The sequence below is a fragment of the Squalius cephalus genome (assembly GCF_949319135.1).
Source record: "Squalius cephalus genome assembly, chromosome: 4".
Classification (NCBI taxonomy): domain Eukaryota; kingdom Metazoa; phylum Chordata; class Actinopteri; order Cypriniformes; family Leuciscidae; genus Squalius; species Squalius cephalus.
The window spans coordinates 33,965,131-33,981,442 of NC_137125.1; the positions used below are offsets into that span (position 1 = coordinate 33,965,131).

Below are 16,312 nucleotides of genomic sequence, written 5' to 3' on the forward strand. Positions count from 1 at the left end.
CTTGGCTGCTTACACAGACTATAATGGTTCCATGAGATTAGGTCTGAAAAATACTGCGCCTTGGCCTATTTAACAAACCATCTCTGAGTATCTCATACGACACTTGGAGCCTGTCTTTTTTCCATTTCCTCTCCAACTGTCTCCATTTTTGTCTAATTAAACAACTCTCTGTGTAAGCCAGGACTGAGATATAGCTTTCTGTTTTACCTGTTTAAATGGAGCTATGCAGTACAAAATATCATTGCACTCTGTGCTAAAGTCAGCTACCAACTTATCTAAACCCAGACTAGATGGAGAAAAATTGACGGTTAATGCCTGCATATGGGAATTATACATCTCTGAAAACTTAGAGGCTGACAGAGCATTAATAGACCAAGCATGACAGCCGATTCTCAAACATCTCTGATTGTCATCTCATTGTGTTCACATGCTCAACATATATGTCTCCGATTGGCCAAACAGGAGTGTTTGAAAGCAGGCTTCTATCAGCGGCTCCGTCAGGGAATCCGTTCAACAGCGCTCAAAATCCTAGGGGGAAATGCTGGTATCGACACATTTTTAAAATTTCATTACCGACTTGGTACTTTTTTTTTTGATAGCAGATGTTGAGACGAACCTGTAGTGTGGGCGACAATCTGAGAGCTACAAAAAATTGTCGACCGAGAGGCTGAGCAGGGAAAACTAATTTGCCAGACGCGCTTCAATGATGACAAATCCAAAGACTGCATTTTGTCGTTTTATTATCGTGAGAAGCAAACAAGGTTGTATATTGAAACATTCCATAATTGTTTCTCAGACATTCTATATGGTACAGCGTTCAGATAGCGGTCAACAAAAATATGACTTCCCCCGTCACCCCCTCTCGAACCACGCAGGTGAACAGCTGATAAACTTTACTTCCTCCCCACCACCAGGTGCATTGATTACCGTAAATAACCAAAAGGGTGTTCAGAATAAATAAAACATACCTAGCTCTTGCATGTAGTAAGGCCCAAGACTGGGAAAGCTAGTACTCCTCAAGATGATACAGACAAATGCTGTGGTTGGACAGGAGTTTTGATGGAAATGAGAGACTTTATATGACATCAACAAAGAAATTAGAAGGTTTTGTTTGAATAATTACATGATTTAAAGGCTGCCATTTTTCAAAAGCCTAGAAATGAATGGGGATTTGAAGAACAAGTTATCCAACATACTCCCCACCCCTTACCTACACCAAGGACATTTCCACCACCATTTAAAGGTATGATGTCACATTCAGCCCAAGCTCACCCTCTTGACAGCATATAAGCTATAACTCAATCACCGGCTGTACCTTATAGACAATATCATGAACCACAAATCCCTGAATTCATAGAGGAAGAGTTTCTTCTGTGGAGAGTTTCTTCATTCGTTTTGAACACATTGCAAGAACTTGGGGATGGCTAATGGATTAATGGGCGGCTCGAGTGGTCACTTTGTTGAAAGGCAAGGCCTTGGAAGCATATGCTATGATGGATGAACAACGATCTGGCTTTTCTACAAGGACATCAATGCTGCAGTACTGGCCAAGTACAACGTAACAGAGGAGACACATCGCCAACGCTTCAGGAATTTCACGGTGCCATCTGGTGAGAGTGTCAGAGAGAACTACAATTGAACCAAAGGATTGTACAAAAGGTGGATGCAACCAGAAATTAAGTCTAAGACCAGATAGGAGAGACTATCATTCTTGAGCAGTACTTGAGGATGCGTCATCCAGATATGAGGATTTGGTTTAAAGAAAATCAACCTCAGACTGGAATTGGAGCTGCAAGGTTGGCAGAGAGATATATGGCGGACTTAGGTACTGTGGGTAAGTGTAAAACTGAGGAGCCCCATTAATAAGACTGTAGTAGTTAAAAATTGCTGCCAGCAACCTGGGCATAAGGCATCTCCTTGGCCCATTAAGAAAACCCAAAGTAACTAACACGTGTTATGTCCCCAGAGATGAGTGGTCCATTGAACTGTTGAAATCCACTGTGTGGAAAGCAAGGTGGGGCTGAGCGCAAGGCCGGTGGCATGATTGATGATGAGCGCCACCTGCATGCTGCACCGGTCTCGTATCTCTCACGGAGGAGTTTCAGAAGCATAAAAGGAGGAGCGATGACAGTGAAGGACGAGAGAGGACCAGGCCTGGACATTTACGTTATGTTTAGTTTATGTGTGTGCGGCAGTCGACCGTGAGGGGCTGCTGCCTTTACTTTCGTTTTGTTCGCATTGTGTTTATATTGGGAATTAAAGTTTGTGAACGTTCACCGGTTCCCACCTCCTTCTTCCCATAACAACATACTTCATTACACACTGAAAAACATAGAAATATTATATCAGGAACAGTCAATGGTCATCCTGCTCAAGCTCTTGTAGATATTGGTAGTACTCAAACCTTAGTAAAATCTTATTTACTGAATTGTGAAATTTTAAACTATGGAGATATAATCCATTGTTGTTAATGAACAGGCATATTTGCTGAGGGTGTGTGATTGACAACCTGGCATATGATGTGGTGTTAGGTGATGATTTTCCTTTTTTAACTGAGCTTGTCAATGCAATGCCCAAAACTTGTGCACTGGTTATCCGATGTCAGACCCAAGGTCTACAACCCTTTCCTAATGCCCATGCAGACCTATTTGAAACTGGGGGGAAGGTTAAAAAAGTAAAAGACAACGAAGGCAAAAAAACAACAAAAAAAACAAAAACATAGGGATATGAGATAATCCCCAGGATATCTTACCAAGTCTCCCTGGTGTTTGATCTGATGGAATCTCAATGGCAAGTCCCAAACAATTTGGGGGAATTGCAAAGGTCAGATGTTACCTTACAACCTCTGTTCCAAAAATTGTGTGAGGAAGATGGTAAACCTGTGGGTGTGCCACAATTTGGTGGGGATCAGTGCATCCTAAAAGACAATCTTTTTGTATGTGTCAAATACAGAGAGTCCCAGATTAGTAGTTCCTAGTGAACTTCATAAGATGATTTGACATCTGGGTCATACTATACCCTGGTCAGGACATTTAGGTCAGCAGAAAACTTATGAGCGAATTAGTCAACGATTCTACTGGCCTTAATTTTATCAGGATGTACAAGAATATTGTAAGACCTGTTCTGAGTGCCAGATGGTAGCTCCTGTCCGTAAAGCAGACAGAAGTTATCTACAGCCTTTAGCTATCATTGGTACCCATTTTGATCGGATATGTATGGACATAATTGGTGCCTTAGTGAATAGTAGTTCAGGTAACCAATTTTCTCTGGTAATTTGCGATTACGCAATATCCTGAAGTGTGCCCATTTCTTTCCATCCAGGTTAAACAAATTGTGAAATGATTAATTGATTTGATCTCAAGGGTAGGCATATCTTTTGAAATTATCTCTGATCAAGGAGATAATTTCATAGTTAATGTGATGAAGTCACTGTACAAGCAATTGGGCATGAATAATAATAATAATAATAAACTTTATTTTATAAAGCGCCTTTAAAAGCAACTTCTCCAAGTGCTGTAGACAAAATAAGAAATACAAAGCTCAAATAATAAAATTGTCATAGTTCTGAGCTTCCCTAAGCAGAGAATTCCAAAGGTCAGGAGCATATGAAATAAAGCCCTGTCACCCATAGAGCGTAAGCATGTATGAGGAACAACCAACAAGTTGTATTATGAAGATGGCAGTCTAGGATTTTGGGTATAGGAATTGAACAATTCAGATAAATAATGTGGAGCCAAGCCATGCAATGCTGTATATGTCAGCATCAAAATTTTAAAATCAACTCGGAATCTGACTGGGAGCCAGTTGTAAGGACTCCAAAACTGGAGTAATAGATACATACCCTAGCGGCCGAGTTCAGTACATATTGCAGTTTATTTAGTGTGGATTTAGAGACTCCAGCTAAAAGGGTGTTATAGTAATCTGTCTTAGAGACGACAAAGGAATTTACCAGCTTTTCAGCTACTGAGAAATTTAGTATAGGACGCAATCTTGCTATGTTTCTGAGGTGAAAAAAGGATGATTTAACTGTACTCTGAACAAAAGACCCAAATGAAAGACTAGTATCAAAAATAACTTGCTCACTTTAGCTTGAGTCGCCAAGACTATCAATAGACAAAGACAAAGAACTATTAAAATGGAGGGTATCAGAACAACACCAGAGATTAGGATAGATGGATTCCTTATCTTTTGTTTGCATATAAAGAAGTACCACAACTGGTTACACTGATACAGGTCTTAGAGTCTTGAGTCTTAAACCTTTTTAATGATGCATAGTCTTTCAAGTTAATTACATTAAATACATTTAATTAAATAATAATAATTAAAATTAATTAAAATACTTAAAATTAAAATATTAAAATTTTAAATTAAAATTTTATTAAAATACATTTACAGTAACTTTGAACTAATGTAAACAAAGAGTGCGCCGGCATCCTCCTGCGGTGTAACAGGTTTTAAGCAAACGCTGGTAATACACATTTAGTTAATAAAATGAAACTATAAACATTTTAATGCTATAAAAGTGTGCATACTCACACTGAGTGAAAAGAACAGCAGAGGCTGGCTATTTCAAACAGTTCAAGTTAGCAAGTACCCTCAAAGACTAACAATAAACACCACTTTAACTGATCTCTAACTTCTTTAACTTAAGCAAAGCTGTAATATAAATTAAGTTAACAAAACGAAACATTTTAATGCTATAAAAGTGTGCACACTGAGAGAACAGTTCATGTTAGCGAGTTGTCTACGGCTAATAATAAACACCACTTTAAAATGATCTATAACTTAAGCAAACGCTTTTAAAGTCCCCCTGTGGTGAAAATCAAGTTTTTAATGTTGTTTATATGTCTATGTGGTGTTTTCAATATGCTATAAGACAAACCATGTACAAATTCATAAGTCAACTCCATTGCTGAGTATTTTCTCCTTAAAACTGCAGTGAAAAAAAGACGCGGTTTGAAATCGGTGGTGTTTCCGAGTCTCTGAGCTGGTGTAAGTGAGTGGAGGAGGGGCTATTTGCATATTTATAGTTCCGCGTATACTAAATGAGGCAAGGGTAGTGTCTGCGTTCCACTCCACTTTTAGACACGCACTCGCAAACTTCCCTAAGCACTTCCCCTTGGGGGAATCCCCGCCGCCATTTTGAAGTGTGTTCCACTTCGTGAAGTGGACAAGTGAAGTATATATGGACAGACCCTGGGAGCGAATCTACTTTATATGTACACTTCAGGCAGCTCCATATACCACAATACAATGCGATTGTGATATATCACGCATATCACGTTTAATTTACCACCACCACAAACAACTCTATGATATATATATATATATATATTTTTTTTTTTTTTAAGTTTATTTAAAACAACCCAAACACACCTATAGAATGTTGCATATATCAACTTCATAGTGGATTAAAGTGATCTAGGGCTTAGGACGTTCCAATTCAGCACATTGCAAGGGTTCCGCCAGTAGTGGACACTCGTGCAGCGTAAGCAATGACGTACAGCTGAGTGAACGAGACTGAGGGAAGTTAGTGAGGGAAGGGCATAAAAAAACTAACTGGAATGCAGCCATAGAGTTATATTCAAGCTATTTTAAGGCATGATTTCTTTAACATGATTTTTTTTTTAAATTTTATATGTCATTTTGGTGATCAAAGATGAGTTTTAAGGGATAAAATTATTGACTACAGGGGGACTTTAATACACATTTAGTTAACAAAACAAAATCATGCATGTTTTAATGCTAGTAAAAGGTACAAGTACAAGGAAACTATCCAAATGCACGTCTATCAACCATTGGGATTTATCTGTGCTGATCTGCGTCTCAAGCTGATGACGTCACTTGGAGGGAGGCATGACCATGTCGCTGAACACGCCCCAGTTTCTTGACTCCACCCCCATGTCGAAACAGTTACATGAAGTGAAATGCACAGAAAAGTGAAGCGCAAAGGGAAAATGCAAAATGGTATCGCAAACTCACACTGAAACGCAGAATAAAAGGAGTATATCTCAATTAATTATATCTTTATTTTTGCACTACTTTATTTTTATTTTGCAATTCTTTATTTTTGTTTGCAAAACAACTTTTTTTTGCTCAATACTATATTTTTATTTTGCAAAACTTTTTTTTTTTTTTGCAATACTTTATTCTTTTGCAAACATATGTGGCATTATATTGACTCCATAATTCAGCACATAATAGCACAAAATTCATAAATAATAAGGGGTGTAATGTAGAGTGTCACCTTTGGCTTGTTTATTGGTGTTTGTAAAACTCTTCTTCGTAAAACTGCTTAAAGGGGTTATGAATTAAGAAAAATCTAATTTTCCTTGCTCTTTTAGACATGTGAAGTGATATGTAGCCAAGTATGATGTCCCATACTCGAAATTTGTGCTCTGCATTTCACCCACACAGCAGTTAGTATTGAACACACACATCATGAACACACACCCTGGAGCAGTGGGCAACCATTTTTTGCTTTGGCGCCCTGGGAGAGATTGGGTGTTAGGTTCCTTGCTCAAGGGCACCTCAGTTGTGGGTAATGAGAGTGGAAGAGTGCGCTGTTCATACACTTCCCCCACCTACATTTCCTGCCGGTACTGAGACTCGAACCCACGACCTTCGGGTTACAAGTCCAACTCTCAAACCATTGGGCCACAACTGCAAGAGGTCATCCTTCAAGTTTCAGAACTCAAAACTTCCTCATTAATCCAAAAACAGCTTTTATTGAAACCAAGACCACAAAACGACTTGTTTCAGATTTTGCATCAATATGATGTAATAGTGGGATGAAAGACCCCCTCTGGAGAAGAAGATCAACACCTTGACACCTAAAAACCTAAAAACTTACATCTTTGCCTCTTTAGCACTGATTTGTGCATGTCATGAAGTAGAAATACAAGAGAGACATAGAATTACTCAAGCAACAAAAATGATAGAGATGCCTCTGAGGATTAATAGACATTTTGCAGTGACAAGTTATGGAAAGCACAGTCTTTGCATTGCCTTCCTTGTGACCTAAGCATGGATTAACTTTTTTTAGCAGAGTTCCAGATTGCATCAGTAAGACACTGTCGTTTGTTTTACTGCAGATTTTGTTAAAAACACACAAAAAAAAAAAACACAATTCGACGTAGGCTTTTCAGAGAGACTGAAAAAATAAAAGATGATTCAGTGCCAACTATATTGGATCCAACAGTAATGTCTCAACACACAAGTTTCACAAGTGTCACTATTGCTTTGTCTGTTACAGATATGTTTGATATTCAAACTTTACTGAAAATGATGAACGACGAATATAAGAATGACAGTGCGACCAACGATGGATTACAATTTTATTAAATGTTTAATTTAGTTTGCAACAGTAAAAGTTGAGTACATTGAAGTTAGCATTTTAAGGTTAAGTTAGGAGAATGGTATCAACAGTTTCTGGCCCCGTCCACACTACTGCGTTTTAGTTTAGAAACGGAGAATTAAAACGAATACGATCTCCGTCCACACCAGCGTTTTAGCTGCGTATTAGAATTGATCTCCGTCCACATTAAAACGACTGAAAACGCGGATCACGTGACCATTCACCAACACTGGGCATGCGCGTGCCGGTGTAAACCTAGAGACTTTCAAACATAGACTGTAAAAAAAAGGCTTTCAAACATCAAAATGTCATTTATTAATATGTATTTGTGTCAAAATGACATATAAACATTTTTTCCTAATCTATTTTGCCTGGAAACGCTTCCAACACACTTGCGTGTCGCATGAAAAATAGGCGTCGGTTCTATTTATAGCATGCACGCGTTTACCGCGCGAGCCGCGCCTGAGACACGGCAGCTTCTTACTGTAAGAAACTGTTCCAGCGGGTGAAGTTTACTGGTACTGAATATTACCTGTGTACTCCATGACTGATGACACCCAATCATAGAGCCGAGCGTGAGCCTCTGCGTCATCGTTTCTAAAGTCCTCCGTTTTGACCCGTCCACACTAAAACGCCCTCCGGAGATTCAAAACGAAAAACGGGTCGGCAGCGTTTCTAAACTTCTCCGTTTTGGGTCTCCGTTTTTGCCGTTTTAGTGTGGACGGGAGGTGCAAACGTAGCAAAAGGTCTCCGTTTTTAAACGAAAACGCAGTAGTGTGGACGGGGCCTTTGCCAGACCTGTTTTATGCTGATTGGATTAGCTTTAGGTGAGACTTTCACCATTTGTCTTTAATGGCTCTTAATATCAGCATTTGAATAGTTACGCATATTCAATTGAAACTGGTAGCGCTCTCTGAGTAGGGTGTGTTCCTACTCATTTACATGCTTTGTTTGAATTTGTCTCCACCTTCAAAAGTCCCTCCTCCTAAAATGCCTATAAGACACCATGAACAATTATATACTTTAGATTATGTTGGATTCCTGCAGCCACGTACAGCGGAGTTCTCAATAAAGAATAACTTCCGTTGAACGCGATCCCAACTGTCTCCTGGTCTCTGCTTCGATGAAAGAAAACTTTACAACAGATGGTGCCCTGTGACCCGGATGGAGAAGAAGGAAACTCAAAGAATTTTAAGTTCAAAGAACTGAATCTTGAAACTTCAAGCTCAACAAAAGATCTGACAAAGAATGCCTGACTGAGTTCCAGACTGAATCTTGAAACTTCAAGATCTCAACAAAGCTGACTGAGTTCCAGACGAAATTTTTCTGTACAACCAACGATTCGGTGAGTTTCACTCCATTCAAAGAACCAATGCAGACCAGTACAAATGTGTTTTTTCCTCTGCGCCGTTCAGAGAAGAAGTTAACAAACAGCTGTAGAGTTTGGTTAACTAAAGATAAGCCTCTAAAAAAGTTTTTCTTTTAGAGATGAAATTTATCCTCTGTTGTTGGCAGGGAAGATTAACAGTTACATGTTAATATTGTGTGTATGCTCTTGATCTGTAAGCTAGAGAAAGTTAGCATCAAGTGCTAATAGTTGGTATCCTTTGCTTTAGGCAGAGAAGAATTAGCTTTACATGCTAGTTATTTCTGTTGATTCTCTGTTCTTGTCAGCAGGGAAGTTAAGTGTGGTAATTTGGAAAGTTAACAATAGTTAAGCTGTGTTAACAAGTGTACCCTCTATTGTAGACAGTAGAGAGAAGTTTTAATTATTATTTTTTTTTGTGGTAACAGAAATTCACAAAATGTTTAGGAAAAGTACTAGACTAATTACACCTTTTAGGACAGATAGGGAATTCAAGTCTTTGTTATCAGAGCACATGGACTCCATCGTGACTGAGAAAGTCAGATTGAATTTAACAAAGAAATTTGACATTGATGCAGACAAAGTGTGGTCAATTGAAGATTGTAAGAAGGTACTAGGAGAAAGTATTCGCAAGAACAATGTGAAAGCCATTATCTGTTGTCACAGAGAATTTGGTTTAACCCTAGCTACAGAACAGTCTAAGCGCAACTCAGAGCTAGAGAAACAGATCAAAGAGCTCCGTGCTAGATTATCTTCTGTGACTAAGAAAGTAAACCGCAACAAAGATGCAGAAAAAACTGATGTGGTAGAAGTTAGTCAGCCTGATAACAATTATCCTGACTTAAAAGCTTTCTTTGAAACAGATGTAGCCATCCAATCAGTAACTGATGAGCCTGTAGATTCAGTGCAGGTTTGTGGGGCTAGGAGAAGATCTAGGAAGATCTAGGATCTAGGAGAAGGAACTGAAAGTGTTACTCACAACTCTTCTGTTGTCCAAATACAAACTGTTGTCAAAACATCTTTAGGTCCTAAAGACATTGAGAGAATTGCTGAAAGTTTGCCATCAGTGCAAAGAATTTTTTCTGAGTTTAGGAGATCATTGTTCAGTAAAATGCATCTTACGACATGTCGTTGCCGGCAGTTACACAGCTGATGTCACAAATTCTAACTGAATCTGAATTCAACAATTTTGAGTCTGCTGTTACTTCCGAACTGCAACATGTCAGTAAAGGCGATTTGAGAGAAGGTGTTTTGAAAATTTTAAAGAACATTGTTGGACCGAACGTGGACTGGTCAAAAATAACCAATTGTGTACAGAAGAAGGGTGAGACTGTTTGTGAGTACACAGAACGATTCTGTCAGACTGCTGCCATTTACAGCGGAATTGCCGACACTCCAGAGAAGGTGTTAGGTCATAATGGTCCTCTAGTTCGCGCATGGTCCGATGGTCTTTTGTCAGAACATAGAAATGCATTGCCTTTCTTAGATCTTACATGGTCAAATAGAACCCTGCAAAACAACTTGGACAGGTTAGCTACTTGGGAAAGAGACTCTGATGTCAAGGCAAGAGTAAAAATTGCAGCAGCATCCTTTAAGGTCAATTCAGAGAAACAGAAACGCAAATGTCCTAGAGAAGCCAGTTGTTCTTACTGTGGCAAGCACGGACATTTTGGAAAAGAATGTAGGAAAAACAAAAAGAACTTTAAAGAAGTTAACAAGGTTAATCAGCTTCTGCTTAGCCTGCTTGATATTCTGAAGCAGCCCCTCCCCTCCTCGTTAAACTCGTGGGGCAACTTGATACGGTGTTAACCATTTAGGCTGTGAGTGCTTAATTTCCCCAGTAACTCACAACAAAGATGAAAGACTTATTTTTGTTTAATAGAACAAAAGGAAAGTGACTGTCTCAGCCTTTGTTTGGGGGACATTACGTAAGACTCACAGCCTTAAATGTTATACCACAGAAACATTACAATCAGACACCATCCTCTGTTAATGATGTCTACTAGGACTGATGTTTCACTGGAGAATGGAAATGTGCCAATTTTCTCACACACTGTACAGTGTGTACACAACACAGGGACAGAATAGGACACGGACAAGTGAGGTGCCCTGGGAAGAACTGAACGCAACAGGCGTTCGGGGGTGAACCCAGGGTGAAGACACTAGAGCTGAAGATCTTTGCCCGAACCCGACGGGACCCGACGGGTTTGGTCGGGTTCGGTCGGGTTCGGTCTTAATTTCTATTATTTTACACGGGCTCGGGCCGGGCTCGGGCTCGCGCTTTGGGTTGCGTGGTAAATGAGCGGTCAGGTGATGTGTTTAGATTAGCGTGAAAATGGATCTTGAGGAGGTGAAATGGAGGCTGGTCTCTGAAGGACTTATTTTATTTCTTTGTTACAACTTCCAAGTGGCCTCTAGCTCCGTTAGTCATGAATAAATGATGTTAAAAAATGTATAAATTACTCTTTTTTTTACGAAAGACAAAGGTGCTGCTGTGTGCGTGCGGCGCAGTCTCTTTTTTTCTTTCTCTCCCTTTTCCGCCGAGTGGTGCGTGTGCCGGCTCGCGGTGTGAAGCGCGTGTCCGCGCTTTTCTCCGACACTCTTATCACTGCTGATAGACGGCCTTTTGGACAGTCGGGCTGTAAACGGGTTCGGGCTTTTAAAAAGCTGTCAATCAAAATGTACTTGTCGGGCTCGGGCAAAACTCTGTCGGGCTCGGGCCTTTTCGGGCCGAACTTTTAAGGCCCGATTACAGCTCTAGAAGACACTACCTCATAGGCCTTTCCCCATTTAGTCCATCCTTACCTCACTGGTCCATAGGTGTCGAATCAATTAAGATTAGGAAAAGAAAAAACACTATACGATCACAATGTTTTCTGTAATATAGTTATATGTAAAAACTATATGGTCACCAGAAGTTTACTTTGATAAGTTTTAGACGTAAAACCACTATACGATCAAATGACTTATGGAAGAATGAAGTCTATGCATGAATACTGCTGGTCTGCCGTTTCTTTGTTTTCTTGTGTTACAGGTAAGTGTTGATGTCTTCGCAAGCGGAAACCTGGTGTAAAGCATCACCTCAGTTTTCCATGAACAAGCCTCATGAGGGACGAGTCATCAGAGCGACTCTACGTGGGAAATGGACTCTACAGGAAACAGACTTCACAGCTATTCAGGCGCCATGGACTTTCCAGATTTCCACTCTTATGCTACATGGTTTTCTGTGTAATCATGTAGTTTATATGACATTTTACACCCTGCGTCGCAGGTGTCAACAGTTATGGTTTCGAGAAGAACTATGACACTCATGTAAATCAAGGACACAACACAGAATAAGTTATACGTGCCTGTAACTTACACAAGTTACAAGTATGAACATATGCTATGTGCCTGTAACTTACACAAGTTACAAGAATTAACTTTTAAGTGTATAAATTTGTATTTTTGTGAGAGTTATTAGAACTCTCAAAGGGGGAAGTGTTGGATTACAATTTTATTAAATGTTTAATTTAGTTTGCAACAGGAAAAGTTGAGTACATTGAAGTTAGCATTTTAAGGTTAAGTTAGGAGAATGGTATCAACAGTTTCTGCCAGACTTGTTTTATGCTGATTGGATTAGCTTTAAGTGAGACTTTCACCATTTGTCTTTAATGGCTCTGGGATGGCTCGTGGAACCGTAGTTCCTGGCCAATATCAGCATTTGAATAGTTACGCATATTCAATTGAAACTGGTAGCGCTCTCTGAGTAGGGTGTGTTCCTACTCATTTACATGCTTTGTTTGAATTTGTCTCCACCTTCAAAAGTCCCTCCTCCTAAAATGCCTATAAGACACCATGAACAATTATATACTTTAGATTATGTTGGATTCCTGCAGCCACGTACAGCGGAGTTCTCAATAAAGAATAACTTCCGTTGAACGCGATCCCAACTGTCTCCTGGTCTCTGCTTCGATGAAAGAAAACTTTACAACAGTACATTCATTCGTAATTCATTTACACGAAACACCACAAGTTATCCTGTCAGCTATAACTGTGGTAAATCCAAGCACTTAAACTTCATAGAGTGGGACAGGCATGACATCAGAACACTGCTGGTTCCTTTGAGATTTTCCTAATGGTGTTTTATAGTGGGGGTTTTCAATTTATGAGTAAAATAAAGCCAGTGGTAAACATAACTTCATACTTTCTTAGTTCAGATTGGATCAGATCAGCATTCTGTAAAGGTTTATTAGAGATGTACTTTTTCCTCCCCACTTAATAAAATTATTAATGATGAAGAGTGAATGACATTGCAACTTACAAGGAACTGAAGTCTTTGTCTCTCTGACTCAGGGGTGAACTCTGTGGACATAGGAATTATCTCTCCATTTCTGATTATAATGGCTCTGAGGGGTAAAACACACACACACACACACACACACACACACACACACACACACACACACACACACACACACACACACACACACACACACACACACACACATATATGGAAATTATCAAACCTGTACAAACATGTGTATAAATATCTCAAATATGTATTACCTGCTATCTCCAGCATTGCCAACATACAGCTTTCCCAGCAGGAAGACAACTACAAGCACAGTGCAGCCACCAGAGATGTTGTATATAGATTTTTCCCTCTCGATTTGGGCATCCTGAAATAAACACAAATGCATAGAGACATGGAGATGAAAGAAAGAAAAGCAACTATAAAATAAACTGTTACTAAATGTATTTGGATAAACCATGTTTAAAATCGTTGAAAAATATCTAATATACAGTATGCACACCTTTGGCCACACATCAGCAGATTTCTATACATTTTATGTATCAAAAATAAAAAGTTAGGCTAATGAGAAATATTACATGTCGCAACAATTATTTATTGTTATTATATTTATTATCATTATTGTAATTATTAGCAGGAAATTAAAATATTTCTTGAATAGTGTTGTCTTTTACCATATTTTTTTTTTGCTGCTACTTAATAAAAACAAAAAGCCACTTGAGATCAGCCTTAAAGTGATTTTTGCCATGGTTACAGGTGTTGCCAGTTATAAAATGCCAGATTGTTCAGTTCTCTACACTGTAAACCTGAATAAGTTGGCAAAATGTAAAAAATTGAGGTAATCTGTTAAGAAATTCAAAGTTTAATGTACAATGGTTACAATTAAACCAGTGAGTTTTAGCGAGTAGTCTACACGTAAGGTCTACACTTTATACTCAGTCACTGTGTATACCATCTCGCTGTTTACTCTCATTTTCTACTTTGTTCTTTCTTTCTTTTTTGTCTTTGCCAGACTTTCTGACTTCAGACATTCAACAGTACAGGTACTGATTCTCCTGTTGTCGCTGGTAAAGCACGATAATAAGAATGTTCCATTGTCTAATTTTCACTCTTTGCATAACCATGCTACGCTACTAGTGTATTTATACGCTAGAAGCACAGTGTTGCCTATTTACAGTGGTGGCAAACAATGAGCGTGAGAATTCTCTTCGACGTTTAGCTAAACACAGCCAATCACTTAATTTCAGCATGGTGAAATACACTGAGAGGTTTGACCTGCACCATGTATAATTTTAACACACACACACACACACACACACACACACACACACACACACACACACACACACACACACACACACACACACTAATTGATACAGTCTTCATCTCATGTGAATGCACACCATTTCACAAAAGCACAATATAGTGCTGGATAAAATTGTATTTATGCATTGTTTGTTTTGTGTTGTATTTTATGTATTTGTTATTATTATTATTTTTTGTTATTATGTGAAACTTTTTGTGCTGCCATTTCGGCCAGGAATTTTAAATCTTAATGAAACTATCTTGCTAAAATAAAGGATACATTAAATTTCGTATTTTTTTAAAATGTACATACTACTGTAACTGTGCAGGTTGGGAAGAAGGAGAACTGAAATGGGGATCTTTTGCAGAAGTTTTAATAAATCAAAATGAGATGTCAAACAAACACAGTGTCACAGCTTTGCAAAAACAAAGACTATAACTGACAAACGAAGAAACAGAAACACAGGCTATATATTAGAAATGAGCAACTAAACTAGACACAGAAGAACATAATGATTTAATAAAGAAACTAATCCATGACTATGGAAACAAACTGAGACAGGAAATAAACACAGGGAACAGGAACTCAAAAATGACAGGAACTGAAAAACTTCACAAACAAGGCTCAAAACAAGAACTGACAAACATTTGTTGTGACAACTACATTAGAACTACATTAGCCAGAAGTACATCAGCATGTGTTCAGCGATTAAAAATTAAGTAATTTGAAGTTCAAGTTTGATTCGGACATGATCAGGTCGTTTAGTGAGTTGTTTATTTTATGAGTGAGCAAGTTGTAATTTTATTTTTTGACTCAGACTCAGTCTAGTCCATAGTTTAATAAGCTGATTTCCTGGAAGAAGACTAGAACTATATATATATATATATAAAAACCTCCTGATAGGTTTACTTTAAGCCTTAATTTAGACCCGAAGAAACTCTAGTCTTCCTCTAGGAGATCATGGTCATCATCAGGGGACTCATTTATAAAACTTTGCATAGGATTTGCGTCAGAAGTGGCATACGGATGAAACATAGGATGTGCGTATGCACAGAAATATTCAGATTTATAAAACCGTGCGCACGCACATCCTACGCAGTTTTCCCTTAATAAATCACAATCAATTCTAAATGTAGCGCAGCTTTTGCGGCTTCATGTCACGCCCATAGTTGTCCATAAATAGTCCGTGAAACGCCCACAAGTTAATATTCATCGATTGCGAAATCATGGCAAACACAGAGAGGAAAACCAAGAAACGTAACTTCACTCAATGTGAAGTAGAAATTATCGTTGGCGAGGTAGAAAAGAGGAGTAAAATGTTGTTTGGAGGGCACAGTGTGGGCATTACTAATGCCAAAAAGGCACTTGAGTGGCAAAAGGTTGCAGACGCCGTTAATGCTGCAGCCTCACAACCTCGGGCCGTGGCCGAAATAAAAAAAGAAATGGTCGGACATCAAAGTCGATGCAAAAAAGCGTCTAGCGCTCCATCTCCAGAGTGTGTCTGCCACGAGTGGGGGAAAGGGGACACCGGAGCTGACCCCTCTTGATGAGAGACTGGTGGCAATGATTGGGGAATCCCTATTAAGTGGAGTGGTGACTGAGGCGGAGGGGGGGACACTGATGCGCCACATGCACACACTTTCACGTGTTTCTTCCATCTACCGATGGTGTCGCCATTTCTCATTTCACACGTTTTTGTGCGTACGCCTGGGTCAGAGTTTGCGTGAAGGACCGCACATTTTTCCGTCAAGTTTGCTTTTTATAAATACCAATTATTGCATATTCTTTTGTGCGCACGCAACGTTTATAAATGAGGCCCTTGGTATGTTCTCCAAAGGTTGCCGGCTCTCTATTACTCCTGTCAGTAATTCATCCAACTGGTCAGTATCTTTATTTGCAGTTCCTCTGCCAGTCTTAAATCTCTCTGACTACTGTAATGTCAACCCACATTTCACAAAACAGTAAGGTAATAAAGCTGATACATGATAG

The 16,312-nt window shown here is 39.1% G+C and overlaps 1 protein-coding gene across 4 annotated transcripts in view; it reads right to left on the minus strand.

The window, feature by feature from the left end:
• Positions 1-16,312, minus strand: part of LOC307157127 (protein phosphatase 1H-like) — a 94,566-nt gene that overhangs the window by 44,764 nt on the left and 33,490 nt on the right. For all 4 annotated transcript variants that reach the window (XM_079868905.1, XM_079868907.1, XM_079868904.1 and 1 more), the window contains 2 exons: positions 13,272-13,384; positions 13,027-13,111 (listed from right to left, as the gene is read on the minus strand). In XM_079868905.1, coding sequence (XP_079725031.1) covers positions 13,027-13,111; positions 13,272-13,384 — 198 coding nt within the window. The remainder of the gene's footprint in view (positions 1-13,026; positions 13,112-13,271; positions 13,385-16,312) is intronic.